Source organism: Notechis scutatus, chromosome 3 (assembly GCF_049901735.1).
Source record: "Notechis scutatus isolate UNSWTSFEM ecotype Mainland chromosome 3, rNotScu1.2, whole genome shotgun sequence".
Classification (NCBI taxonomy): Eukaryota; Metazoa; Chordata; class Lepidosauria; order Squamata; family Elapidae; genus Notechis; species Notechis scutatus.
The window spans coordinates 48,550,409-48,563,857 of record NC_142011.1 but is presented as its reverse complement, the minus strand read 5'-3'; the positions used below and the strand labels follow the sequence as shown (position 1 = coordinate 48,563,857).

The following is a 13,449-nucleotide window of genomic DNA, read 5'->3' as shown; positions in this document are numbered from 1 at the left end:
AAAATGGACAACTACTTTGTCATTCCCCCCCCCCCACACACACACACTTTTGGCATGAACACTTTCACATGAGGACTCTGCCAGTTCAAAACCAGCTCAAAATCTTTGTCATCCTATGATGGCTAAATTTGACTTAACTGGATTTATATCTGGCTCTGCTCCAGTGTTTTAAAAATTGAAGTAAAGTTAGCTTTTAAAAAAGCAAAAATACTGAAGCATTGGAGTTGCCTCTTTCCCTATTTGCAGGAATGTTGGCCTTACCATGTCCCGCCTCTTGACTTCAGTGCTCCAGGCCTTTGAAAGGGAAATGATGGCTTGATGCCAACCAGGTAAATGCACATAGCGCAAAGTAGATTTGCACAGGTGTATTGGCAATTTACTTTATTTTCCTTTTGTATGGAGTGAGTGTGAGAGATTTTTGGTACTGCCAGACTTAAAGCAATTCAGAGGGGTGTCAGTGATTTTTGTTCCTTCCAAAGTTGGGATGTAAATCTCTTAAACAACTTTTGACAGATGGGAGAGGAAGAAGTACTGTCAATATGACAGTGCCATGCAGTATTCTCTCCAGTGCTTTTTTTTTTTTTAATAAATGAGGTGAATCAATGCCATGAAAGAAATACTCATAATAAAAGTATGGAGAAATTACTGCAAATTTCAAGAATAATATAAACTGGATTATAGCATTAAGATATAAATCCATCATTGAACTTCCGGTTTGTCGGCCGCGAGCGGCAGGATTTGCGGCTGCGCGATCCCTGCCGCGCTAGCCGTTTTTGGGGCTCCGACCCAGCCGGGCATGGAGCTAGGCTGCCCTGCAGGGGCAGCTGAAGGTAGGGGGATCCGGAGAAGGGTTTGGGGGTGCTGCAGACCCCTCCCTGGCCGGCAGAACCCCTTTTCCCAGGACGGTGCAGCGGCGGTCCGTAATGGCCGCCACAAAGAAGCTGGCAGCCGGGTAAGAATGCGCAGGAGGAAGTGGAGAAAGTGATTGAGAGGAGAAAGTTTTTCTTGGCTCCTAGGACTCTAAGACATATTTAATAAAATTCCTGAAAAGTATGACTTTCTGAATAATACCTGCCAGAAGAGGAAAAAAGCGGCTGCTTGAAGGTGCTGAAAGGATAGCTTTCCCTCTTTTCCTACGGAATAAATAACTGGATATTAAGAAACCTATTTTTTAGGTGGAAATTGGTTTTAAGCGATGAGTGGGAAGAGAGAGGATTAAAAAGAAAATATTTGTATGCTAAGATTTGTTGGAGCAGATGCCTTAAGGATTTGAAGACTAGAATATATTGTAACAAGACTTTAAACAGATTTGGACTTTCTTTCTCTTTGATTGATATCACCCCAGAAGGAGAAAGTGAGAACTCTGCCTTGGTTTGGACTGATTGATAACTTTGGGACTGTTTTATCTTTTTTATTTTCTTTTGAATATTCTGGTTGTTGTAAGAAGAAAGAAGGAGAAAAGAAAAGAAAAGATTTATAATGGCTCTTTCTGTTGAGGAACTAAGAAATGGTGTGGAAGAAGCTTTCCTTTTCTTAGAAATGGCGCTTATTAATTATCAACAAAAATTACAACAGATGAAGACAGCAGAGGAACAAGAAAGAAAGGAAGGAGCCATCTTTAATGAATCTCAGAATTTGATTCAGAAAAAGGAAGAGAGAAAGAAAAGAAAAGAAGAGAAAAGAAGAAAACTAAAGGATTTAAGGACTTAAGATCTAAAAAAACATTTAAGAAAGGGAAAATAAAGTGCAAAACCAATATGATGATTGTAAACAAAGGGGAAAAGAAATACGACAGAGAAGGGAAGCCGGTAAGGCAGAGGCTAGAAGAAGCGGGGGTAGAAAGGTTTGTTGGGAAAAGAAAGAAAGGGAAAAGGTGGAGAAAAGCTACAACGTTTTGAAATTAAATGGAAAAAGGAATTTTTATGGATAATGGATAAAGTATAAATTTAAAAAAAAAAAAAGATTTTGCAAGGTACATAAGATGAGATGGTAGTATTGCAATGGTTTAAGAGTTGATAAGAGGTTAAAATGTTTAAAAATGATTGGTTTTAAAACTTAATAATAGGAGAGGTTTAGAATATTGTTTTAATTAAAGAGTTTAATAAAATTATGGTATTGATGTTATTATAAAATTTTTATTATAGTATTTCTTTTTAATATTTGGATTTATTCTCTAATTATGCACTTAATTGTGTTGGATGTATTAGTTAGATAGAATGTACCAAGCAAAATCTGATTGGGTATTAGATATTATTTTAAAGATTAATTTGATTAACTTAGGGGAGATAGAAAGGCATCATACTCTGATTAATGATTTCAGGAGAAACTGATTTTCTTTTTTTTCATAAGGGATGAGACAAAGGGATGATAAAAATGGACAAAAGATACAAATATAATGATTTAAACTAAGATGATTAATTAAGGTAGAATTAAGAAGTGTGAAATATATGGAGAAGTTAATATAGAAGGCTTAGAATGGTAAATAAAATAAGTAATGATATGTAAGATGAGCATGAATATAATTGAAGTCCATGAAGAGAGAGACACCTGGGTCCAAGTTACTTTCCAAAAAGATATTTTTTTATGTTTTGTGTGTTGTGTGTATATGTCTTTTTGGGGAGAATTGGTAAAAACTTGTAGAAATATAGAATGAGAATAATGGTAACTAAGTCAGAAAGAAACAGATGAAATAATAATAATGATATTGAATAAGAGTAAAGAGAAGTAAAGAGAAATTGAATAAGAGGTTTTGGTATATTATATGGAAATGGTTTAAAACAGAATCATAATTTATCTGACTTGTTAAATTTACAAGGGAAAAAGGTTTAAACATGTAATGAATAATGATAATTTGTGTGTTTTAAAAATTAATAAAACTTGTTTTAAAAAAAAAAAAAAGATATAAATCCATCACCAGTTCAAGTGTTCTGTATCACAAAGAGAAGATTTTTATATCGCCTTCATATCCAGGGCTCTAATACCTTTTCTTTGAGTTTCAGAAATTCTTCCAATAACTTTGATGATGCAATATATGAAGAATCCAGGAGTGAAATGCTGCCTTCATGAAAACCAACCAACCAATGGAATTTAAACTACAATTAATTTCCTTTTTCTTCTTTCTTTTTGGTGGTCTGCATCATTTGCTTTGTGCAAACGATTCAAGTTCTATATTTTCTATGAAAATATACCCAGGCTATCTTATTGCCAAACATTGGGAAGGCAGAATGCTGAATCTTTGTCTCTTAACGTTTTCTGGATTCAGTATTTTGAAACTAAAGATTCCAGCCACCCACTATACACAAATATCTTTCAACTTGGGCTGGCTTTAACAGACCCTGGAATATTCTGAAATGAAACCTAGTAACACTTAGGGGAAAAGAAAGGAGGGGAAAAGAAAGAAATTGTTGCAAAACAGGCAGTTCTGCCTCCAGATCATGACTTTGCAAAACCAGGATACCCAAAGATACATTATCAGACCCAAGTGGCAAGTTAAAGACACCAGCAGTTTCCAAAACTGCACCAAATAGCACTTTGGGAAGAAGAAAACAATATTAGAGGTGGGGGAAAAGACAGTTCATCAGTGATGAAAGATAAACTGTTCCTTGCTTTTCTGGCACAAAGCTTAGCAATCTGCAAATGAAATTGCCATACCATTCCATTGCATTATAGTAAATGATGGTAACTGGAGAAGATCTTGTTAAAAATCATAACACAGAGATGGCTACAAATTCACACATAATATTATGATATATTATAAATATTATATTGGTCCCTCAGCCTAACCTACTTCACAGGGTGGTTGTTGTGAGAGGGAGAAGAGAAGGGAACACTACATATACCGCCTTGAACTTCTGTAAAAAAAAGGGGGGGCAAGATATAAATCTAATTAAAAAAAGAAATGTGTGATTCAAATGATGGTAATCGAGCTGAGGTACAGCCAGTCCCACTATGTAAAAATCGAAACCAAGAAATCCATTCCACACAAAGGTTTAAAATATATATGTATTGACTGTAGTGACACAATCTTTGCAACGTGACTATCAGTGGTGGTATTCAGCTGGTTCGCACCAGTTCGGTAGGACCGGTAGCAAAGATTTGGTGTGGGTCGCCAAACCGGTAGTAACTTCTGGCTGGCCATGCCCCCAGCCCGGTCGCCAGTCGCTCTCTTGTCCCACCTGCCCGATGCCCGCTTACCCAGTCACTCCTTAAGTTTTTTTTTTTAATCTCCCGACAATCAGCTGTTCCTACGAACAGCTGTTCCTATGAACAGCTGCGCTGGGATTCCCCTCGCTTCTTACTACTTCACCCAGGAGGCTCCCCTGAGGCCAGGAAGGCCCCCAAACAGAGCGTGGAGGAGTGCTGCGTGCTCCTCCTATGCTCTGTTTTTTTTTTCCTTCCTGAACCCCAGGGGAGCCTTCTGGGAGCAAAAATGCCCCCCTAGAGGCTCCCCTGAGACCAGGAAGGCCCAAAAAACAGGGTGGGGGTGTTGCAAAAAATGCCATGTCCAATCACATGGCCATGCCCACCTAGCCACGACCACAGAACCGGTAGTAAAAAAATTTGAATCCCACCATTAGTAACTATGCTTTATTTTCCCACCCTCTAATTCTATGTGAATTACAGAGGTATCTGAGTTTGTTGCACATGCCTTCTTCTAATTTGGGGCTTAAGCACCTTTTTCCACTTGTTGGTTTAATAATGGATCTGGCTGTCTCTCAATGGCATCTTTCTTACTTTTTACAGTGCACATATGTGTCTCTGAATTGCTGAAGTACAATTACCAACGTAATTGTACCAACGTAGAATTGGCAATATGGGTTGAGACTGCTGGTAGTTGTAGTTCTGAATATTTTGAAAACTACAGTTTGCTACACTTTTATAGAGCTATGGTGGTTTATTCTACTTAGTGATACGACACAATGGGAAAACTTTTAAAATGACATAAATGCTTTCATTCTGCTATGTTGCATGGAACGGAATGTTCAGACAGTCCAAAATACTGTATATGTATGTATTTATTATGTGGCTAGAAGGAAACTTCTAAAGACTGACAGCATGCATGCACAAAGTTCAGCTGTGACAGATATTAACTTAGTCGCTTAACAGCTGACCTACAATTATAATTTGAAGTATAAAGAGTAATAGGTAACTCAATCACAATAAAATGAAGGTGTGGAACATTGCAAGAAGGTAATAGTGAGAACTGTGATATGATAAAGAACCAAAAATAAAAAGTCTACAAATAAAATTGCAATGACAGAAGACTACATAATTAAATAATTAAATATAGATCTGCAAAAGGAAAATAATTGTTAGAAGAAATAGCTGAAAGAGCAAATAAATTGTAGTTCAGATTGAGTAAATTAATAAATAAGAAGAAGCATCAAGTGAGCAAACTAGAAGAATCTAGGCCTTGCTGTGGGATACAATACCCTGTTGGCATAAATATACCTCTTGTTACTCTATTCTTTGCAGCAAACTAATAAGATTAGTTCCTTGCATGGGTGAATTGATGAATTGTTTTAGGTCACAGCATTTCATTTCTTTCCACTGTAGTAATATGTAGCTGTCTCCATGTTCACATCACCTGGTTGCTGGGATTTGCCAACAATTAATAGCTGCTCAGGTCCCATGAACATAAATTGCACAATAAGGTGGCAACTTAAGGAAGGAGAACTGGGTCCTTGATGGTAGAGGATGTGCATTTCATGGATAAGACGAGACCACTGTCACTAGGCCTGAAGAATGCCGTTGTGGGAATTCTCTTTTCTTTCAGTCCAGTGCCAGGAGGTGTTTGCAGGGGGAAGAAACACCTTTTCCCCTTTCAAGTGGAATATCTAAGGGCTCAATACTCTCACCTCTTCTGATTATTATCTACATGAAACTGCTGGGCAAAGTTATTTTTAATAGAGGATCCAGGGTCCAGTGCCATCATTATGTTGATGACAGTTAAACAGTGGTTCCTTGGTACTCAATTGCTTTGAAACTTATCGAATTTGGTACTCAACACATTTGACCTAAAAGTTATAGTGCTATGTGAGCCAAACTAATTACCAGCAAGCTTCCAAATGCAACTCAAGATAGTAACTGTAGCCTATACAGTAAAGTGCACTATGGCAGTTACAGTACATAAACTTCATCTACTGGGTCCAAGAAGTAAGTCTTCCTTGTCATAAACCAGCCTAATGGAATGATGTCCCCACCACTGTTCATTGGTTTAGATTTTCCTGACTCTGATGCTCTTTAAGAGGAACCTAGAAATCCTGGTTGTTTTCCCAGATGCTGGAATAAGGAGTGATTCTCCTTGGTTTTATTGTATTATCAGGCCTCATTTTTTATTGTTCTTGTAATAGGTTTTATCAGCTCATGCCATCTTATTGGAGATTTTTTTTACTGCTTGTTTTTATTATAAGCCACCCAGACTTAAGTTGGGAAGTTCTATAAACCCGATTAAACAAACTTTAGTGACTAAGCTATTTTGCTGACGTAACACAAAAGCATACATTTGGGTTAACAAACGCAACACATTGCTGTGTTCACACGAAACTTTATTATAAAAGAAGCAAACTGCATAACTCTTAACCATAATGATTCAGTCCACGTAATATAACCAGGGGCATCCAAAGGGGAGGGATTGTCAAGGTAGCCAAGAGGGTGGGCCTGACCAAATGATTGAAACCATGTTCCCTTTTCACATGCATCCCATCTGTCTAAAAAAGGACCAGGGATGTGGTTGCATCCACCTTCTTGGGTTTTTTTTGACTTCCTTGCAGATACTTCTGATTAAATTAAAGGATAACCTGCAAGGAGAAATCCAGCTAAATACTGTGAAAATGAAAAAGTTCAGATGTTATATATTCACCTAGCTTAGGAATTTTATTTATTCATTCTTCACATTTCTACACTGCCCATCTCACCTAAGTGACTGAGCAGTTTATAATTAAAACTGCTGCCCCTCCTTTTGTTTGGCTGATTCACATCCTTTGACTAACAATAGAAAATCTGTGCTCTAAAATAAAAAGTGTATTTACCAGAAAGTGTATAAAAATCAAGCTCCATTAACCACCACTTAATTAGATTTCTGATTCTGAGAGTCCAAATGGATTCTATTAAAAAACAGCATTTTTTTCCAGATGGATCTCCATGAAGTTGTCTAGATCCAGTAACACATAATTAAAATATCACTGGTATAAAAAAATGGAACTTCTTAATATAGTAAAGGGACATAAAAAATTACCCCACATACCCTATGTGTTCATAACTACAGTACAAAGTCTCAGATAAGAAATGATGACTGTTTGTAACAGGTAAACTGAGTTATAAGTTTCCATTTTGGATCTCAAAATATTTACAAAGTTCAGTTATTCTCTTTTTAATTTCAGAAAGATTTTCATGGACTAAATAATAATTCTACGGTCTGACCTTCTCCCCAGAATGCAAGAAATGTTAAATTAGACCACCAGTTAACAGGCTCAGTTCCAGTAAATGTTTCCAATTCAGAAACATTTGCTGTTGGCAATTTAAGCTAATCAGCAACATGGTATGCATACAGTCTTCAGTAACAGCTGGAGCTGCAGGTACGTATGGGATGCAAGAATAGAGATCAATTGTATATGGGCTATAATACTGTGATATTAGGGAAGGTTTGAGCAGAACCCTACTGCCTGACATAGTGTATGTCTGCAGGGATTTGTTTATTTAAATGTGTTACACATGAATTGCAGAAGGTGGCCAGGGAAACAAGAAGATAATACTTTTACATCTTTGATAGCAAAGAGGCTGTTTTAGCAGCCAATCAGTATCTATTGAAATGTACATTCTACCTAATGCTGCTTGGCTATGTCAGCTGTAGGGCATCCCCTGATCTCCCTTGAAAATTTCTTCTGACTAAATGACAGCAGCCAGTACATTTGCTGTTTGTTTGATTCTGAAACCTATTGTCTGCTTCATCCCCATTAGGTCTACAGTATAATAACTACACTTCTGTGAAAAGGCTAAAAGTAGCAATCTCAAAAGACTATATTCATATGCAATCTATTCTACCTCTCTGACATTTAGCTTTTTATCCATCCTGCAGGCAGTGATGGTTTTCTATCAAATGCTCAGTAGTTTTATGTATGATAGATGGATTCCAAAAATATACTGGACATGATTCAACTCCTAGCAAGTAACTTATAGTTGCAACCTAAAGGCATTAACTACACATTCCTTCCTCATTGTATGCCTTGACTGCTTCAAGAGTACTTAACCTCTTACTTTCTGCTTTTACTCCATTGCCCATTCTACCCCATTCCCTACAGCCAAAATCCAGGAATCATGAGTTAGTTTGAAGCATGAAGCTTCCCATGTTTTAGTATAGGATCAAAACAGTTGGAAAAGTATTTTAGAGAATACATGCTATTTCTAGTATAAAGGATTCTTTAAGGATGATTCACTCTTTGGTTCTTCAAATTTTGGATGAATCTGAGAATTTTAATGGGGAAGACAGGGATACAAAATGGGCATCACAAAAAGTGTCAGATCCACAGAAAAAGTTAGAATTTCCGAGGCTGGGTCTTTGGTTTTTGTGGGGTTAGGTTTTTTCTTTTCTTTTTTCTTTCTGTATGATATTTATTATAGGGAATTCACAGAAGTTTTTACACTTTCCATACATTAAAATATCAGGAGACACACTGCTGAATTTGGCACATAATTATAAAGGGCTCTAGGACTCCTAAACTAAGATTTGGGTTTTTATAGCCCTAAAGCTATAGGTTGCCCAACTTTTCTTTAAGTTGTGAGAGAGGACACTCCTCTTCCACCTTTGGTTATACATGATATACTCTTTGAGTTATTTCTTTTCATCCCTAAGATGTTTTCAAGTTGCAAGAAGGACTGCCCTGATGGAGGTTAAAATAACAGAAGGAAACGACAAAAGAAACTGGCTTTAGATATTGTTTTGTTAAGGCCTTTTTTCTCTTCCCTGTTCATCAATCTAGTTATATATACCAGAACATGAAACCTATGTGTGTTACCATACCATTACAAAATACATGTGAAGTTAATAAAAAGAATAAATATGTTTTTATAGTGCAGTTTCCCCAATATTGCCTTTCAGTCTTGTTGAGAATACATCTTATCAAATATCTGAAAATAGTCTTAGTCCAGAGAGGATTTTCAAGTGTTATATTCTTTTTATGCTGCAAATATATTTAAACATAAAAAGCACATGACATAGAAACCATTACATTCTACTTAAATTTGTCTTAGTTTTTTATGGTATTAAAAGGTTCGTTTAAACGGTTTCTGCTATAGTTTATCTATAAACAGAAATTATAAACAAGATTATTTTAAACTGATGAAATACCAACAATAGGCTGTCACCGGAAAAAATGATAGCGATTATACAGTGAAGAAAGAAAAGCTAGATATGGTATTGTGATTAAAATAAATTACATATGGCAAAAGCAAAAGAAAACTGATTTTAAAAGTTCCTTAAAATATATCTCATAAAGAATATGTAATTGTTTCAATTCTTAAGCTTATAATTAAATCTAGATCAAACAGAAAAATACCATATCATCTTCTCATTTTCAGAATATAGAGAATTTTCAAAAATAAAATAGCAAGCTCATCTCCCTAGACCTAGACCCATTTCTTTAAATTCAGGAAAGTTTCTTTCCACTTATATGAAATATTCCTCTTTGCCATGCCTCAAACTCAGTGCTACTTATAGTGGTCTTAGCTAATATTTAAATTGTTTGGCACTTCATTGTATGTGATAAATTACAAATAATTTCAACCAAATTTGCTTTATGAAAGATTTATTTATTGGCCATTGGAATCCAGTTTTCTAAAATTATTCTGCTGCCTGTTACTGTACTGTACTGTTACTGTAGGGCAAAGATAACTTAAATGCAAGCCACAATTCCATAATTTCAGGAAAAACCTTTTACTTCAAGATCTTATAATATATAGGAAAGCAATATCCCGATGTTGTCATTTAAATGTGTTTCTATACAAAATATGTCATAGCTAAGCAGCATTGTAATTTTATTTTGTACATTTCTGAAATGCCCAAGTAACCTGGAGAACATCAATAGAAGTTTAACAAATGCTACTGTTCAAATGTGGGGTACTTGATGCTCTCTGAGCTTGGTGGTTTTCTTTACAGACATTTTATTACCAAACTGGGTATGTTGTTATCTAGTTTGGTAATGAAACGTTGCAAGAAACTCATCAAGTTCAGAGAACATCGTGTACCATACAATTTAATCCTGAGCTACATATATTCTTTTCTATGAGCACTCTTCAGATATATTTTACTTCATTAGTCAGGATCGGGGTTGCCAAAGGAAACAGGGTTCTATTTACCATAGACTTATGCAATTGAAAGTAAACCAAACTGTGTACACATGTACCTATGGCATATACAGTAGATCTTGCTCACCACCACAAGCCTTTTGTTATTCTAGATCGTTTATGGTACTATATTTGTTATCTGAACAGCTGTTTTGCTCTAAGAGGCCAGAGTCCCAAAGTACTAGGACTGGTGGACATATGTGGAATTTTTAAAATATCTTGTGGGCACTCTCAGATATGGTTGCAGGAGATATTTCTGGTACATAGAGTGGTGATTGTGGGGGACATCATGTGTGTGGGGAGATGCATTGGTCACAATACATTATCTCAAAGGTGCTTTTCCAAAAGGCAACTGGACTCCTTTGTACTTGAGAAAGATGTTTCGCTTCTCATCCAAGAAGCTTCGTCAGTTCTGATTCAGCCTTTTGGAAAAGCACCTTTGAGACAACTATGACCTGAAATGACTGAGTGTCTCCACAGTCACAGTCCACTAATTTACAGAAAGTGCCTGTTACTCTCTCTAGTTTTCTTCATATAGAAGCTCTATACTACTCATTCTTACCTTTGTCAAGCAGTTCAACATGCTTCCAAAGCATTGGCCTCCAATGTCCCAGTGTTTTTAATCTTTTAAGAAACTTTACAGCTTTCATTTTATGCTCAGAGCATTATTGGAATAAATTAAATATATTAAATTAAAAATAAATATTAGAATAAAATGATGCTGGAGACTAGTATTTTTCTTAACAAGGTGCCAATGTCCTATAATTATTTTTTTTTAGATGCTAGCTAGAGCAGGGGTCTCCAACCTTGGTAACTTGAAGCCTGGAGGACTTCAACTCCCAGAATGCCCCAGCCAGCTTTGCTGGCTGGGGCATTCTGGGAGTTGAAGTCCTCCAGGCTTCAAGTTACCAAGGTTGGAGACCCCTGAGCTAGAGCAAGGAGACTGGCAAGCACCAACTGAAGAACTGTAAGGAACTTCTATACATAGGACACAGAACTGAGAATCTGAGTTCTATGGTGAGGCTTTAGAAAGCAGAACATTTTAAAGTCATTTCTCATTTTGTCCTAACTTGCCTTAAAGTAAATTCTATATTTCTGAGAGAAACACATTTTCACAGAGTTAAAAGCAATGCATTTGGTTTCAGGAAGCCTGAGGTTCATCCTTTTTGATACCTCAGCTTTTGTGATGCAATTGGAACATGCAGTGTGGTTGTATGAATTATCATTGATAATGTCTGAATCATTTCTGAAACAGCACTAACAGCGCCTGTGATAATTACACAAATCTTCTTTAAGCAACATTTAAAACTGCACTTGTAAATGCAGTTTTTGTCAAACTAAAAAGCAATATTTGACAACATAAGGAAAGTAAATAAGGAAGAGGTCTGTTAGGTTCGCTGTGGATGTAGCACCACCCAACTCATAGCTATTCTAACCTGGTTCTTCAAATTGTGCAAAACTATAACTTATTTTGCTTTGGCCTCATGCATAATGTGAATCCACTTGTCATAGTGTGTAAATAATGCTTTGTGTGACAGTGCAATATGTGTGTAATGTGTGAACTCAACCAGGTGTTCCATATGTAATAAACCATAATTAATTGAACCTAACTTGCAAGCTATTTGTTGTTCTTCCCCTTTTTCTGTTGGGGGGGGGGAGTTTTATAGACAGGCGGAGAATGAAGGACTCTGTCAACTTCATTTAATATTGTGTGAATTAGAAAACAGGCCCAATATGTTTCCAAATGAAATAAAATATCATTTCACATTGAGAATGGTCAACATCTAGCCTTTTATGCAGAAAAAAACACTACAGCATTAATTTATTGTATGAGATTATGATGTAATACTCCTGCTATACTATTGCAACATCTTGATTAGGATGTACAGATGTAGCAATCAATGTGCCCCTCCTTGGTATTTATTTGCAAGTATTGCAAGTCTCAAGATCAGGATATACAACTTAAGAAACATAACAATTCATTACAACTCATTCTCTCATTACAAAGAATAACTGCAGACAGTTTCAAAGGAAGTTGGATCTTGTCCTATACAAGATCATCTTTAAAATAAATTTTTTTAAAAAACCCTAATACAGATTAGTTCAGGTACAGATTATATAGAGTTACGCTGATATATCTTTGAAACGTAAGTTCAGATCAAAATTGTCCTCTAAAATCAAAGACTTAACTAACCTATGCTACATAATCCTGAATATTTCCTCTAAAAAGAAAAGTAGAAACTCAAGAGGCAGAAACTTTGCTAATGGACCATTACTCTAGCCTGGGTCAGTCTATTTTACATAACAAAGATCTACTCCAGGTAGAGCCATAATAGGAATTGCCCAAAGCCCTTTCATTATATCATCATCCAGCAAGGCTCAATCAAGCCTGGGAATCAGGACAGCCTACATAGTTGCCACTGCATGGTCCCATGAGAGTCTGACAACCAATCAGAATACAAGCTCAAATTCAAAACCCAACAGAGGGCATAAAACCAAGGGACTCTCAGCATCTCTGGCCTTTTTTCCGCCAGGAATCCATCCTGTTCATCAATAAACCATCTTTCCAAGCAGTCACCATGTTTCCAGTGTCTTTCTTCCCCACTTGGAACTGAACCCAGAAGGATATTTCTTCCAATAGTAGAAAGTTGGACTCAATATCCTACATGGCATTTTCTAACACTGTGATTCTATGAATCCTTTTAATCCCACCATTCACCACAGGAATTCAACAACCAGCCATCAGGAGCTAGGAAGAAACAGGCCAATGATCTAGAGTCTACTTTCTCGCTGTTCTTTATTCTTTATAACAGCTGCAAAAACCAGTTAAATTAAACTAGAAACTGTAAAAGCTGAATGAACACTGGAAAGCCCCTTGAGTATTTTTAGTTAATTAGGGAGCTTTCTGGTAAGTTTATGCAAACTGAGACAGAGTTTTCAAATAAGGAAACATTTTTAAAGTACATTCCTTTTAGTCCATCAGGTTCTTTTTCTCCCAAGCATTACATCGAATGACCTCTATAAAGTAAAAGAGAGAGTAGGCACTGAGATAATCTCGCAGTTCTTTAACTGCAGTTGCCATCATAGAAAAATCACTTCACAGTCTCA

At 36.4% G+C, this 13,449-nt stretch overlaps 1 protein-coding gene across 1 annotated transcript in view; it reads right to left on the bottom strand.

Annotated features, from left to right (window-relative positions):
* CCND3 (cyclin D3) overlaps positions 1-13,449 on the bottom strand; it is an 86,824-nt gene that overhangs the window by 19,566 nt on the left and 53,809 nt on the right. The window contains exon 2 of the mRNA XM_087959762.1: positions 10,904-10,965. Within this exon, the coding sequence (XP_087815888.1) occupies positions 10,904-10,924 (21 nt within the window). The 5' untranslated portion in view covers positions 10,925-10,965. The remainder of the gene's footprint in view (positions 1-10,903; positions 10,966-13,449) is intronic.